Source organism: Gorilla gorilla, chromosome 1, assembly GCF_029281585.2.
Source record: "Gorilla gorilla gorilla isolate KB3781 chromosome 1, NHGRI_mGorGor1-v2.1_pri, whole genome shotgun sequence".
Taxonomy (NCBI): Eukaryota; Metazoa; Chordata; class Mammalia; order Primates; family Hominidae; genus Gorilla; species Gorilla gorilla.
The window spans coordinates 230,367,845-230,384,494 of record NC_073224.2 but is presented as its reverse complement, the minus strand read 5'-3'; the positions used below and the strand labels follow the sequence as shown (position 1 = coordinate 230,384,494).

At 41.9% G+C, this 16,650-nt stretch overlaps 1 protein-coding gene across 15 annotated transcripts in view; it reads left to right on the top strand.

The window, feature by feature from the left end:
- KIF1B (kinesin family member 1B) overlaps positions 1–16,650 on the top strand; it is a 173,699-nt gene that overhangs the window by 20,135 nt on the left and 136,914 nt on the right. For all 15 annotated transcript variants that reach the window (XM_031010268.3, XM_031010295.3, XM_031010276.3 and 12 more), the window contains exon 2: positions 1,377–1,559. In XM_031010268.3, coding sequence (XP_030866128.2) covers positions 1,454–1,559 — 106 coding nt within the window. In that variant the 5' untranslated portion in view covers positions 1,377–1,453. The remainder of the gene's footprint in view (positions 1–1,376; positions 1,560–16,650) is intronic.

Sequence of the window (16,650 nt, the reverse complement as noted above, 5' to 3'; positions counted from 1 at the left end):
ACTCTGCCATGAGTCAGTGGCCTATCTGAGGGATCTTTGAAGTTAAAGGAAATTGGCCAGGCGCAGTGGCTCACGCTTATAATCCCAGCACTTTGGGAGACCGAGGCAGGTGAATCTGAGGTGAGGAGTTCGAGACCAGCCTGGTTGACATGGTGAAACCCCGTCTCTACTAAAAATACAAAAATTAGCTGGGCGTGGTGGCGTACGCCAGTAATCCCAGGTACTCAGGAGGCTGAGGCAGGAGAATTGTTGAATCCGGGAGGCAGAGGTTGCAGTGAGCCGAGGTCGTGCCATTGCACTCCAGCCTGGGCGACAAGAGCAAAACTCCGTCTTAAAAAAACACAAAACAAAAGAAAACCCAGAAGTTAAAGGAAATCACTGTATAGTTAAAGGAATTGACTAGAAAGTGTCTTTGTCCTTTGCTATTTAATTACACAATATATACATCATGTAACCAAATGTTTCAAACTATAATTAATGTATGGAGAGTTCAGTGCACTTTTTTTTTTTTTTTTTTTTTTTTTTTTTGTGAGATGGTGTCTTGCTTTGTTGCCCAGGCTGGAGTGCAGTGGTGGGATCTCAGGTTCATTGCAGCCTCCACCTCCTGGGTTCAAGCGATTCTCCTGTCCCAGCCTCCCTAGTAGCGGGGAATCACAGGCACATACCACCATGTCTGGCTAATTTTTGTATTTTTAGTAAAGATGGGGTTTTACCATGTTGGCCAGGCTGGTCTCGAACTCCTGACCTCAAGCGATCCACCCAACTTGACTTCCCAAAGTGCTGGGATTACAGGCATGAGCCACCATGCCTGGCCCGATGCACTTCTTTAAAGAGAAGTAGTAAGTGGTTTGCACGTGGAAAGTTATCTGTTTAAGGAACTTCTTTAGCAAATAAACATTTTGTGTTTTTCATTTATTATTGAAGATTGATCCAGAAACACACACAGAGAGAGATACCTGTTAACTTTGTAGTTACGTTTTTTATTAATAAATAGGGACTTTTTAGGTATAAGAAGGAGATAATAGAAAGAGAAAACAAATTTTAGTCTTTAATTTTCTATTTAATAATTTACTGTTGGGAATATAAGATTTGTCAGGGAGGCCAGGCACAGTGGTGTGTGCCTGTAGTCTGAGCTACTTGGGAGACTGAGGCAGGAGGATCACTTGAACCCTGGAGTTCAAAACCAACATAACAAGACCCCATCTCTTAAAAAACAAAACAAAACAAAACAAAAGATTTGCACGGGAGAAAAGGGATGAATATCGTTTTTATAAATGGAAACAGAAATAGAACTAAGATAGCAGTTCTTATGCTTAAGTTAGCCAGTTCTTGCTTTAATTCTGACTACCTCATATGGAATTTTTTTCTTTTCAAAGGAAACTTGGCTATAACTTCAAAAGAAGATTTGATTCTTTATTTCTGGACTGCATATATATATAACAAGCCCATTAAAATGTCGGGAGCCTCAGTGAAGGTGGCTGTCCGGGTAAGGCCCTTCAATTCTCGAGAGACCAGCAAGGAATCCAAATGCATCATTCAGATGCAAGGCAACTCGACCAGTGAGTACATGTTGTTTTCTCTCAGCTGTGTATCTTACTTTCCTTTCTTCTTTCCCTGTCGTCTTGCTGTGTTCAGAATAGATGAACATCTGTATGTTAACACTTTGAACTTTGCTATTCTGAATGATCCATTGAATGTATTCCCCTCTGTGGTATTTGCTATAGTATATTTAAATATGGACTATTTATTTTACCCTGTACAATTGAGAAACCCTGAATAAGTGAACTAATTTAGCAAGTGTTTATGCTTATTAAGTTGAAATTTTAATGATAATAAAGGTATAAACAGTGCTTTTTGCCAAGTCCTAATGTGAAATATACCTATCGAGGCTGCAAGATTCATTGTTTTTCTTTCTAGATTTTAAATAATACTTGATTTTGCCAAGATGATCTTAGAACTTTTCAGTGATTCTTTGAGTTGAACAATGGATATAATATATAGTAAACTTATACATTATTACTAAAGTTATCAGTAATTGCTTCATAGTTTGTTTCTCTATAGAATTGCTTAGGTGAAAAATGACTTAAGTTGTTTCTTTTATACCTGCATTACCAAATTTCTTGATATGGTTCCATAGGCAAATTATCAATTAAAATAGAGGTAGGCTCTACTGTCTTTAAATCTGTAATTTTGTGATAACAGAAGAATCATCACCCTTTCAGGCACAAGTTACTGCTGAAGTACACATTCTAACCTCATTAGCTTGTGCTCCATTTGCCAGTGTTCTGTGTAGAGGAGACTACTGGTGGAAATGTTTGTTCCACCAAAATCTAGCTAGATATTGCAGCCCACATTTCAGGTAGTTCACATACAACTGTGAATGCTCCACTGCTTATACTCTTCTCTGAACTTGACAGATAAGGGCTTGCAACATTCTTTTTTTAAAAAAACATTTGAAGGCCGGGTGTGGTGGCTAATGCCTGTAATCCCAGCACTTTGGGAGGCCAGGGCAGGAGGATTACTTGAGTCCAGGAGTTGAGGCTGCAGTGAGCTGTATTCATGTCACTGCACTCCAGACTTGGCAATAGAGCAAGACCCTGCTTCAAAAAAAGGGTCTGTTTTTGAGACCCTATATATATATTTAAAAAAATTTAAAAGTAGAAGGCTAAACAGCTGTACCATTGTAGTTCACTCTTCTATGTCAACATTGCCAACAGTTCTGTGAATTATATCGTATGAAAAATTGTCAAAGAAAAAGAGATGCAAAAGTCAACATTGAATTGAATACTTTAAATCGGTGAACTTTATGGTATATAAATTGTATCTCAATAAAGCTTTTTTTTTTTTTTTTTCTTTTTTGAGATGGAGTCTCACTCTGTCACCCAGGCTGGAGTGCAGTGGCATGATCTCAGGTGCCTGCCACCACACCCGGCTAATTTTTGTATTTTTAGTAGAGACAGGGTTTCACCGTGTTGGCCAGGCAGGTCTCAAACTCCTGACCTCAGGTGATCCACCCGCCTCGGCCTTGCAAAGTGCTGGGATTACAGGCGTGAACCACCGCGCCTGGCCAAGTTTTGGTTTCCTCAACTATAAACTGGAGGTAATATTACATATTTTACTTATATATATGGCTACCAAAGAGGGTTGTTTTCAGCACAATGCTGAATTCCTAGTGGCTTTTCCACCATAATTTGTCCAAAACCTTTCTAGAGAATAGGCTGAGTGGCTCTGCTCTGCCTTGAGTATACTTTCCATCCCTTCTATCGGATTTGCAAGTTTGCTGTAATGTTAGGCTGTAGGGATCACAGAGTTATACCATGGGACCCTGCCCTTAAGGAACTTTTTTTTTTTTTTTGAGATAGAATCTCACTCTGTCATCCAGGCTGGAGTGCAGTGGTGTGATCTCGGCTCACTGTAACCTCTGTCTCCTGGGTTCAAGCGATTCTCCTGCCTCAGCGTCTTGAGTAGCTGGGATTACAGGCACCCACCACCATGCCTGGCTAATTTTTGTGTTTTTAGTAGAGATGGAGTTTCACCATATTGGCCAGCCTCATCGCAAACTCCTGACTTCAAGTGATCCACCTGCCTTGGCCTCCCAGAGTGCTGGGATTATAGGCATGAGCTGCCGCGCCTGGCTGTTTTTTTTGTTTGTTTGTTTTTTCTTTTTTTTTTTGAGACAGGGTCTCGCTCTGTCACGCAGGCTGGAGTGCAGTGGTGCAATCATGGCTTACTGCAGCCTTGACCTTCCAGGCTCAATCAATCCTCCTGTTTCAGCCTCCCAAGTAGCCGGGGCTACAGGCATGTGCCACTATGCCTGGCTAGTTTTTTTCTATTTTCTGTAGAGACGGGGACTCACTATATTGTGTAGGCTGGTCTTGAATTCCTGGGCTCGAGTGATCCTCGCCTTGGCCTCCCAAAGTGTTGGGACTGCAGGTATGAGCCACTGTACCCAGCCTCCCTTAAAGAGTTTTTAAAGTTTTATGGTTGGAGAGACTAGACATACTAAAATAATTTCTTTTTTTTTTCTTTTTTTTTTTTGAGACGGAGTCTTGCTCTGTCACCCAGGCTGAAGTGCAGTGGCTGGTCTCCCACTCCTGATCTGAAACCTCCGCCTCTCGGGTTCAAGCGATTCTTCTGCCTCAGCCTCCTGAGTAGCTGGAATTACAGGCACCTGTCACCACACCTGGCTAATTTTTGTATTTTTAGTAGAGATGGGGTTTCACCATGTTGGCCAGGCTGGTCTTGAACTCCTGACCTCAGGTCATCTGCCTGCCTCAGCCTCCCAAAGTGCTGGGATTACAGGCGTGATCCACCATGCTCGGCCAAAATAATTTCAATACAGGATAAAAAGTGATCGAAGTGGTAATTACCATAACAAAGGATTATTATTTTATTTTATTTTTTGAAACAGGATCTCACTCTTGTTACCCAGGCTGGAGTACAGTGGCACCATCTCAGCTCACTGCAACTTCCGCCTGCTGGGCTCAAGTGATCCTCCCACCTCAGCCTCCCTAGTAGTTGGGACCACAGGTGCACAGCACTATGCCCAGCAAGTTTTTGTAGTTTTAGTAGAGATGGGGTCTCACCATGTTGCCCAGGCTGGTCTCCCGCTCTTGAGCTCAAGCAGTCCACCTGCCTTGGCCTCCAGAGTGCTGGGATTATGATGAGCCGCTGCACCCAGCCAAAAAAAAGGATTATTAAAAAGTATAGGCCAGGTGCAGTGGCTCCTGCCTGTAATCCCTGCACTTTGGGAGGCCGAGGTGGGTGGATCACCTGAGGTCAGGAGTTCGAGACCAGCCTGACCAACATGATGAAACCTCGTCTCTACTAAAAATACAAAAAATTAGCTGGGCGTGGTGGAGTGTGCCTGTAATCTCAGCTACTCAGGAGGCTGAGGCAGGAGAATCACTTGAACCCGGGAGGTGGAGGTTGCAGTGAGCCAAGATCACACCACTGCACTCCGGCCTGGGCAACAAGACCAAAACACTGTCTCAAAAAAAAAAAAAAAAAAAAAGCATAAATGAGAGTTTGGCAGAAAGCAGATATAAGGATTTATTGATGATATTACATTTAAGCTGGACCTTGGGATGTAAGATTTAAACTAAACATATAGTATATTTGGGCCGGGCACGGTGGCTCAAGCCTCTAATCCCAGCACTTTGGGAGGCTGAGGCGGATGGATCACGAGGTCAGAAGTTTTGAGACCAGCCTGGCCAGTATGGTGAAACCCCATCTCTACTAAAAATACAAAAATTAGCCGGACGTGGTGATGTGCGCCTGTAGTCCCAGCTACTCAGGAGGCTGAGGCAGAAGAATCGCTTAAACCCTGGAGGCGGAGGTTGCAGTGAGCTGAGATCATGCCACTGCACTCCAGCCTGAGTGGCAGAGCAAGACTGCATCTCAAAACAACAACAACAACAACAACAACAACAACAACAACAACAAAAACCCATATAGTATATTTGGGGAAAATTTCAGAATTGTAGCTTATTACAGCTTATTAGTGTCAGTGTTAGGACTAGATAATGGTACTCCTACCCTCAGCTGATTATAACACATTGTTTCCCTGCATATACAATTTCGGCAGGAGTAATTTGTGACTTTTAAATTAGCATTAGTCTACTGAAACAAAAATCCTCAGTAGGTTAATCAGCCTTGCAAAAATGCGGGTTAGTTTTCTAGCTAAATTCTTTGTCCTGGCTCAGAGATTTACAGTCAGTTTGGTTCCTTTGAAAGGTATCTGTTCTTGGAAGGCAATTAATCATATGAGAACCATTATATCTATTGTATGAGGAACTTTCTTCTGTAGAATATTTGCATTTTCCGTGTTCTACTTGTTTTCTGTTTCTGTTTTCAGCCTTCTATGGCAATTTCTTAGTAATTTGACTAATATGTATGCCAAGTAATTTTTAAGTGAGAGATTTTTAACATTTGTGTGAAAGATGATATTTTAGAAAATATTATTGGCTTGTTTTTTTTTTTTTAAACACCATTGGGCTTAGATTGGAAGTGGGCATGCATTTTGAACATAGACTTGTTGGAAATGAATATGCTGTACACATGTGTTAGCTGCATTAAAAAGGCTGCTTTGCTGGCAAGCTGGCCTGGACTGTTGCTCACAAGGATTATAACTGTTTGCAGATGGAATGCACTAGAATGTTTCTGCCATAAACTCTCTTATGAAAAAGTAGAAGAGTATGAAGAGTACTTTAGGGAATGTGCTAAATCTGAAAACTGAGAAGTAGCTATTTTATTTAAGCACTTTCTGGTCTTGGAGGAAATATTCTCCATGGCACAAATAAATGTTACTGCCTTGACATTTTGGAGTCCCAAGCACATGCAAATGGCTCTGTTCAATAATATCCCATTATATTCCAAGGTTCTCCCACTTGAGAAGCATTTCTTATTGTCTAATTACTTGGTAAAAAGGGAAATGAGCCAAAGTGAATGATCTAACCGCTTACATTTATGGTTAGGTTATTTGTGTAAACCTGGAGACATTAAACCTGTATAAATGCACTCAAAAACAGGAAGTAGATAAAATTGGTTTTCACTTATAATATGAGATACACTCCATCAAGTGACTGAACTGTGATATTTTACTTTATTTTTACCCACAAATTGTCTCTTGCCCTTTGGTGAATTTTGTTCATATATTTAACAACCTTCCTTTGCCAGGACCTTTTTTTTCCCCAGTGCCCAATCTTGGTTGGGATAGAAGTAGCCCTGACTTTTTTTTCCTGTTTATTACTCATATTATATGTCTTATAGGCTTTTTCATTCACACATACATTTCTAAACCAAATGCCGCACAGCGTAACTGATACAAATAATGATTTCATGTCCACTATTGAAAATTTGGGGGTGGGTGCAGTGACTCAATGCCTGTAATCCCAGTGCTTTGGGAGGCTGAGGCAGGCGGATTGCTTGAGTCCAGGAGTTTGAGACCAGCCTGGGCAACATGGCGAAACCCTGTCTCTACAAAAAATACAAAAAAGCTAGCTGGGTGTGGTGGTGCGCACCTGTAGTCGTAGCTACTAGGGAGGCTGAGGTGGGAGTATCACTTGAGCCCTGGAGGTCAAGGCTGCGGTGAGCCGTGATCACGCCACTGCGCTCTAGCCTGGGCAATGGAGTGAGACACTGTTTCAGGAAAAAAGAAAGAAAGAAAGAAAATTTGGGATGGAGGAAGGGCAAAATGGAGATTTGGAAAGGAAGAGTTTAGAAAGTAATGCATTTAGGCTGGACACAGTGGCTCACGCCTATAATCCTAGCACTTTGGGAGGCCAAGTCGGGTGGGTCACCTCAGGTCAGGATTTAGAGACCAGCCTGGGCAACATGGTGAAATCTCATCTGTACTAAAAATACAAAAATTAGCCAGGTGTGGTGGTGGGCACCTGTAATCCCAGCTAATGGGGAGGCTGAGGCAAGAGAATAACTTGAATCTGGGAGATGGAGGTTGCAGTGAACTGAGATGGAGCCATTGCACTCCATCCTGGGCGACAAGAGCAAAACTTTGTCTCAAAAAAAAAAAAACAACAATACAGAAAGTAATGCATTTAGGCCAGGTGTGATGACTCATACCTGTAATCTCAGCACTTTGGGAGCCTGAGATGCGCAGATTGCTTGAGCTCAGGAGTTCGAGACCAGCCTGGGCAACGTGGCAAAACCCTGTCTCTACCAAAAATACAAAAAATTAGCTGAGCATGGTGGTGTGCGCCTGTGGTTGCAGCTACTCCAGAGCCTGAGGTGGGAAGATTTCTTGAGCCTGGGAGGTGGAGGTTGCAGTGAGGGAAGCTTGTGTTGCTGCACTCCAGCCTGGGTGAGACAGTGAGACCCCATCCAAAAACAACAACAACAGCAACAAAAAACACCAAAAGAAAGTAATGCATTTAAATTTGTATACTTTTTCTAGTATAAATTACTATAACCACATGAAAATAAATGTAAATGCATGTAAATTATGAACATTGTGAATAATAAAGAAACGAGAAAGAAAAGTCATCTGTATTCTTACCTCCTTAACCACAGCGTACTGCTGCTTTTGATGGATTTTTTTTGGTACTTTTTTCTTTCAGTTTTTTTGTTTTTGGTTTTTTTGAGACAGGGTCTCACTCTGTCACCCATGCTGGAGTGCAGTGGTGCAATCTTGGCTCACTGTAGCCTCCCCCTCCCTGGCTGAAGCAGTGCTCCCACCTCAGCCTCTCCAGTAGCTGGGACCACAGTCCTGTGCCACCACACCTGGCTAATTTTCGTATTTTTTGTAGAGAGAGTTTCTACAAAAAACCATGTTGCCCATGCTGGTCCCAACTCTTGGGCTCAAGTGATCTGCCCGTTCTTTCAGTTTTGATGAATACAGACACAAGCAAAATTATTTCCAATGTCACCACGCAGAGAGAACTACCATTAACATCTGGATCTGTATTCCTCTAATCTTTTCCTTGCATTTTACACATATTAAGATTTTTATGTAATTGGATTATATGTACTGTTTTTTAGTTTGCTTTTTCTATCTTCTAATTTTTCTATTCTATTGCTGCTGAACAAATTATTTTCTAGTATTTTTAATGTTACTATTTTTCTATACAACTTTTGAAATTTTGTTATATGGGTATATTACAACTAGTTTTGTTGGTTTTTTTTAAAAGTGTAATTATATACTTTAATATTCAGGACCAACGTTGGAACACAAATGTGTTCCTAGATATTGAACCGTTTTCATTTTTATTTTTTATTTTATTTTATTATTATTATTTTTTTGAGACGGAGTCTTGATCTGTAGCCCAGGCTGGAGTGCAGTGGCACAGTCTCGGCTCACTGCAACCTCTGCCTCCCGGCTTCAAGGGATTCTCCTGCCTCAGACTCCTGATTAGCGAATACTACAGGCGCCCACCACCATGCCTGGCTAATTTTTTTTTTGAGATGGAGTCTTGCTCTGTCACCCAGGCTGGAGTGCAGTGGCGCAATCTTGGCTTACTGCAAGCTCTGCCTCCTGGGTTCATGCCATTCTCCTGCCTCAGCCTCCCGAGTAGCTGGGACTACAAGCGCCCGCCACCATGCCTGGCAAATTTTTTTGTATTTTTAGTAGAGATGGGGTTTCACCGTGTTAGCCAAGATGGTCTTGGTCTCCTGACCTCGTGATCGGCCCGCCTTGGCCTCCCAAAGTGTTGGGATTACAGGCATAAGCCACCATGCCCAGCTGCTAATTTTTGTATTTTTGGCAGAGACAGGGTTTCCCCATATTGGCCAGGCTGGTCTTGAACTCCTGACCTCGTGATCCGCCCGCCTCAGCCTCCCAAAGTGCTGGGATTATAGGCGTGAGCCACCACACCCTGCCAAACCTTATTTATTTATTTATTTATGAGGCGGAGTCTCACTTTGTTGCCCAGGCTGGAGTGCAGTGGTGCGATCTGAGCTCACTGCAACCTCTGCCTCCCGGGTTCAAGTGATTCTCCTGCCTCAGCCTCCCAAGTAGCTGGGACTACAGGTGGGTGCCACCATACCTGGCTAATTTTGTATGTTTGGTAGAGGTGGGGTTTCACCATGTTGGCCAGTCTGGTCTCAAACTCCTGACCTCAAGTAATCCGTCTGTCTTGTCCTCCCAAAGTGCTAGGATTAAAGCCATGAGCCACCACATTTTTAATTCCATAAAAACCATTTTTTATGGACCATTTTTATGAACCATTTTTAATTCCATAGTGATCTAGAAGTGCCATCGTAAATAGCACTCAGAGTGCAGAAAGAGGATTGCATAGAGTTGGATGGCTAGAAGATGTTATGGAAATTACCTTAAATATTGTTTTCTTCTTGTGATATATCCATTACTTTCAATAACATGAAAAATTAATATAAAAATGGATTGAATGGATTTAAGAATTTATGGGTAGTTCTTTTTTTTTTTTTTTTTTGGTAGAGACAGGGTTCTCACTTTGTTGCCCAGGCTGGTCTTGAATTCCTGGCCCCAAGTAATCCTCCTACCTTGGCCTCCTAAAATGCTAGTATTACAAGTGTGAACCACCACACCTGGCCCTCATTTCTTAAATATTCCTCAAGAACATGATTTCAGTAGCTGCTTAATATTCTATTCTATTTATGAACCATACTTCATTTATATTCATCCTCTGTTATCAGACACTTGAGCCTTAGGTTCTTCATTTATTGAGTGGAAATATTGCTGATGCCTTCCCAGTCTGCTGTCTCAGGTTGTGAGGATCAAATGAAATCACGTATACTATATAGCATACTATTTGAAAAATTATGTAAGTTGTTCTTGTGGTTAGTTTTGTGTGTGTGTGTGTGTGAGACGAGGTCTTGCTCTGTTGCACAGACTGAATACAGTGGCACAATCATGGCCCACTGCAGCCTCAACCTCCTGGGGCCAAGTGATCCGCCTACCTCACTCCCCTAGTAACTGGGGCTACAGCCACCACACCCAGCTAATTTTTAATTTTTTTGGAGCGATGGAGTCTCACTATATTGCCCAGGCTGGTCTTGAACTCCTGGGCTGAAGGGATCCTCCTGCCTTAGCCTCCCAAAGTGCTAGGATTACACGCATGAGCCACCATGCCAAGCCTGTGGTTAGTTTTAGTGTCTAAATTTTCAGTGGGAATATAAGTTTAAAGGCAGAAATAATTGAACCTATCACTAAGTTGGAGGCAGTTTTTGCTATTGTGTATTCGGAGTTTCTTTTTATTACATGATATAATTTAATAAGCTTCTTTACCTAAATAAATATTTTTCATGTCAAAATGGCTAAGAGAAGTACTGGAAAAAGTCATCTTGGTGGAAACATCCTCTTTCTTTGTGCTTTGCATGTTGTTGTTGTAGTCTTTGAGATTGTCATAATTAAAATCCAAAGTAAACTTTGTGCTGCCTTTATATATGCATTTGTTGGTTTCTCATAGGAGAAAGCAACCATGCCCAATTTTTTTTTTTTTTAATGCCTTCTTTGCAACTCTCAAGAGGTGTTTTGGAGTTCGTTTTTAAAAGTCTAGCCAATATCGTGGTGGTGATTGCTTTTGGTAGTTGCCTAGTGAAGTGCGAAGTGGTGTAATGGCAGTTAGCAAAGTCTGGAATGCAGTTCACAAGACCGTGAAAGGGATGCTACTTCTGTCTCTATGTCAGACAAAGTGGGCATTCATAGTTCAGTTTTCGGTAGTACCTGTTTATCAAGGAATGTGCATTGTATAGGTGAAAGCTGTTCTTAGTTGTGTTGTTTAGGGATGAATGCCTTGTACATACATACAGGTGATAAGAATAAGAAATACGAAGTTAGGTTTTTGAGAGCACCTATAGGAAATTAGGTTTTTGTTATTCAGCAAGCCTAGGTGTCAAAGCTTTCAGAGAGATTTTAGTATTGTCTTAGATAGAGATAAATAATCAAAGCAATGTGATGACTATTAGGAGAGCACCGAGAAAGGGCGTCTAAATACAGTCACGCGTTGAGAAATGTGTCGGTAGGTGATTTTGTTGTGCAAACAGCATAGAGTGTACTTACACAAACCTACAGGGCATAGCCTACTCCATACGTAGGCTCTGTGGTATAGCCTGTTGCTCCTAGGCTATAAACCTGAATGGCATGTTACTGTACTGAATACTGTAGGAAATTGTAAGACATTGGTGGTATTTGCGGATCTAAACATATCTAACCATAGAAAGGGTACAAATATGATAGTAACAATACGATATTATTAATATAATCTTTTTTTTAGACGGAGTCTTGCCCTGTCACCCAGGCTGGAGTGCAATGGTGCAATCTTGGCTCGCTGCAACCTCCGCCTCCTGGGTTCAAACAATTCTCCTGCCTAAGCCTCCCAAGTAGCTGGGATTACAGGTGCCCACCACCATGCCCAGCTAATTTTTGTATTTTTACTAGTGACAGGGTTTCACCGTGTTGGCCAGGCTGGTCTCAAACTCCTGACCTTGTGATCTGCCCGCCTCAGCCTCCCAAAGTGCTGGGATTACAGGCGTGAGCCACTGCGCCCGGCCTATTAATATAATCTTATGGGACCACTCATATATGTGGACCTTCATGTATGCAGCCCGCTGATGGACAGGTCGTTATGTGGTGCATGAATTGTAATTGAGAAGGATGGCAGGGAAAGGTAGGTCATGTCTGAGAAGCCCTTTTGGTTTTGGCTTACCAGAAAACTGTGGGGCCAGAAGTATCAGAAGCAACACAATGAGGAAATGATTTAACTACACTTACTCTTTCCGCACCACATTGTTCCAGTCTGTTACTGACATGTGTTCCTTTAGCTGTGAATAAACTTGAGGAGGCAAAATGGGAGATTTTACAATTCTTTTTAGGCCAGGTGTGGTGGCTCACGCCTGTAATCCCTGCACTTTGGGAGGCCGAGGCAGGTGAATCACTTGAGCTCAGGAGTTCGAGACCAGACTGGCCAACATGGTGAAACCCTGTCTCTACTAAAAATACAAAAAAATTAGCTGGGCCTGGTGGCACATGCCTGTGATCCTAGCTACTCAGGAGGCTGAGGTGGGAAGAAAGCTTAAACCTGGGAGGCAGAGGTTGCAGTGAGCCAAGTTCGTGCCACTGCACTCCAGCCTGGGTGACAGAACAAGACTGCATCTCAAAAAACAATTGCCTTTTAGTGGGGGAAAAAAATACCATAATTAGTAATTAACAACAACAAACACTTAAGTTGTACCAGGCACAATTAGGCAGATTTTAACTTACTGAATCCTTGCAATAATTATATGGCAGGTACTCTTTCCCCATTTCACAGATGAAGGAATTGATACAAAGAGGTATTATTGGCTGTCTTGCCTGGGCTCACATATCTATTAATTGAGGGAAGTAGAAAATGAAGTTGGGCTGTCTCCAGAACCCTTACTATTGGAGAGCATATCACCTCTCACAATATTTATTAAGTTTTACTATTCTGTGCAGTAATGCTGAATGTCTATGCTTAATTTGAATTTAACTTAGATTAAAATTTATTTTGATTTATTTTCTTGATGGAGGGAAATTATGAGGAAAAAGCTGGGGGGAAGGGGCAGATGATTATCAGTTTACATGTCTTTGGGCATTTTAGGTTGAGTGAAATCTAGGCCTTGCAAATCATATCTCTTTAGAATCATTCAAAATTTGCTTAGGAAGAGCAGAATTGTTAATTGATTGTTTATTCAATGTGTATGCTAAGTAACATGTTTTATAGAAGAGTTATAATTTTTTTCCTATTTTCCTATTGTATATTTGTTTTTTAATACTCTGGGATCGAGTATACAGTGAATATGTATAGTACATTTATCCCTGTTTTATAAAAAAATGGGAAACTAAATTTGTTGTAAATGATTAAGGAACTTTATAGATCTTTTGCTCAAATCTTTATGGCAATAGGTTTTACTATGTTTCTATATTGTGAGGAGGGGAGCGAGTTGCCTGTGGGTTTTGGTTTTATGGTTTTAAAATATAAGCAGTGTATAAAATATTTTTATTGTGTGCCATTTTTCTTTTTTTTCTTTTCTTTTTTTTTTTTTTTGAGATGGAGTTTCGCTCTTGTTGCCCAGGCTGGAGTGCAATGGCCCGATCTCGGCTCACCGCAACCTCCGCCTCCCAGGTTCAAGCAATTCTCCTGCCTCAGCCTACCGAGTAGCTGAGATTACAGGCATGCACTACTACGCCTGGCTAATTTTTGTATTTTTAGTAGAGACAGGGTTTCCCCATGTTGAGGCTGGTCTCGAACTTCTGACCTCAGGTGATCCGCCCGCTTTAGCCTCCCAAAGTGCTGGGATTACAGGCCTGAGCCACTGCTCCCGGCCCTCTTTTTTTTTTTTTTTTTTTGAGACGGAGTCTTGCTCTGTCGCCCAGGCTGGAGTGCAGTGGCGTGATCGCCGCTCACTGCAAGCTCCGCCTCCCGGGTTCAAGCCATTCTCCTGCCTCGGCCTCCGGAGTAGCTGGGACTACAGGCGCCCACCACCACGCCCGGCTAATTTTTTTGTATTTTTAGTAGAGACAGGGTTTCACTGTTTTAGCCAGGATGGTCTCAATCTCCTGACTTCGTGATCCGCCCGCCTCGGCCTCCCAAAGGACTGAGATTACAGGCATGAGCCACCACGCCCGGTCGCCATTTTTCTTAATTGTTGCTGTAGGAGGCTTTTAGAGCGGAAGATTGTGCTGAAGATGTCACTGGGATTTTTAACAAGCCGTAAACGTGCTTGGTTACTAAAGTTAATATAAAGTTACAGTGTTGCCACACAGATAACATTAATTATAGTTGCAGGCAAAATCTTTAGTAGTTTGCCAACAACAGTATAATTACTAGACACTGAGATATTAGATAAATTTATTCTGGGGAATTAAAAGGCGTTTAAATACTAATCTTGTTTTGACTGCCTTATTTTCTAGGGCTCAGTAATTAAAGTGTTATTTCTGCATCTTTATGCTAAAGTAGCAAAGTTGTGAATAAGGCAGGGAGAAAAGGGGGTAAAATTAGGGAATTTAGTAGACTGTCTTAAGTCTTAACTTGAAGCTTCTTCAAGAAAGAGAAGATGGTCAGTTGTGGTTCATCAGTAAACTAAGACCTTTGAAACATTTTGTGATAGTCATTTTGATAGCATTTACGTTTATCTTGGATAAAAGTCTTCAAGTCAGTCTTTATGGAAATTATAGTGTCCTGCCCTTCTCCAGCTCTCCTAAGGTTAGTGTTGGCTACACCATTAGGAATAAAAAACCTGAAGACAAAAGGGAAAAGATACAAAAGTTGTATGGAGAGGATAAAGGAAGGATCATTTTTCCTTTGGACTTGGAAAAAAATACATTTAGGTCTTAGATGTTAAAGCTGCCTTTTAGATTTATGAAGGAAAATTTAGGAAAACAGCCTTGAAACCACATGGGATTTGGATGGTAACCAAGAGGCAAGGCCCGGAGGTGAGAGTGAGCAGAGCAAGTTATTGGGGAAATCAGGAGATAGCCTGAACTCATTCTTCTAGAGAGTCCTGTAAGTGGTTATGATGATAATCATTGTAATAAAGGTAGGGAATATAACGTGACTGACTACTTCAAACAGTTCATTTTCTTGGCTCTTAGTACCCCATACTCTCCTAATTGCCTTCCTTCCTCCCAGGTTGGTTATTCTTTACCTCCTTAGGTTAAAAGTCCACCAGGCTTTTGTCCTCAGATCTCTCTCTCCAGAAAAGAGAGACGCCCTAGATGATTTCTTCTAGTTCTGGGGGCTTAAATGTCATTGAGATGGTGATAACTCCCAGATTCACTTCTGTAGCCTGGACCTCTCTCTAGAAGTATAGACTTGGCTACCCAGCTGCCAGCTGAACTCTACTTGAAGGCCACAGAAGCATCTCAAACTCAACATGTCCTAAACATAACTATTGTTTTTTCCCTTCCTGACCACCCAGAGTGGCTCCTCCTTTATTTTTATCAATTCTTTTAGTTGCCTAGACCAAAAATATTGGAGTCATTCTTACCTTCTCCGTTTTTCTCATAGGCCACATACATCAATCAGTAAGTCTTGCCATCTTTGCCTTCACAATATATCCTGAATCAGTTACTTTTTGCCATTTCTACTCTAGTCAAGATAAGTGCTGCAATAGCCTCCTGTCTCTCTGCTTTTGCCCTTGTTTCCATGCAGTAGCCAGTCATATTTTAGAAATATACATCAGGGCTGGGTGTGGTGGCTCACGCCTGTAATCCCAGCACTTTCGGAGGCCGAGGTGGGCGGATCACGAGGTCAAGAGTTGGAGACCAGCCTGGCCAAGGTGGTGAAACCCCGTCTCTACTAAAAATACAGAAATTAGCCGGGCATGGTGGTGCACGCCCATAGTCCCAGCTACTCAGGAAGCCGAGGCAGGAGGATCGCTTGAACCTGGGAGGCGAAGTTTGCAGTGAGCTGAGATCATGCCACTGCACTCTAGCCTGCTGGGCGACAGAGTGAGACTCTGTCTCAAAGAAAAAAAAGAAATATAAATCAGATTATGTCACCCCTCTGCTTAAAATTCTTCACTGGTTTCCTGTCACATTTATTTCGTTTTAATTAATGGTAATTTTAAAATTTTTTTGTAGTCAGAGTCAGAGCCTCTGTCGCCCAGGCTGGAGTGCAGTGGCATGATCTAGCCCCACTTGCAGCCTCTGCCTCCCAGGTTCAAGCTATTCTCGTGTCTCAGCCTCCCAAATAGCTGGGACTACAGGTGCGTGCTACCACACCCAGCTAATTTTTGTATTTTTAGTAGAGACAGGGTTTTACCATGTTGGCCAGGCTGGTATCGAACTCCTGAGCTCAAGCAATATGTCCACCTAGGCCTCCCAAAGTGCTAGGATTACAGGTGTGAACCACTGCGACCAGTCCTTATCACTTTTAGAATAAAACTAAAAATCCTCACTTTGGCCACACAACCTCACAGAATTTTTTGGCCTCTGGCTGGCTATCTGATTTCACATTTGGTCATTGTGTGCCCACCTGGCTACACTGCTGGTCTTGCTGTTCCTTAAACTTCATTCAGATTCCTGCTCAAATATCTCCTCAGAGGTGGCAGCTTGTTTGCTTTTATCTAAAATAGCCACCTCTACCACTTTCACTGTGATCTTTTATCTCCTAACCCGGTTTTATTTTTCTTTCCAACATTATGCTATTTGTATTAGTTAATTGTCTGATGCTGTCATTAGAATGTAAGCTCCAT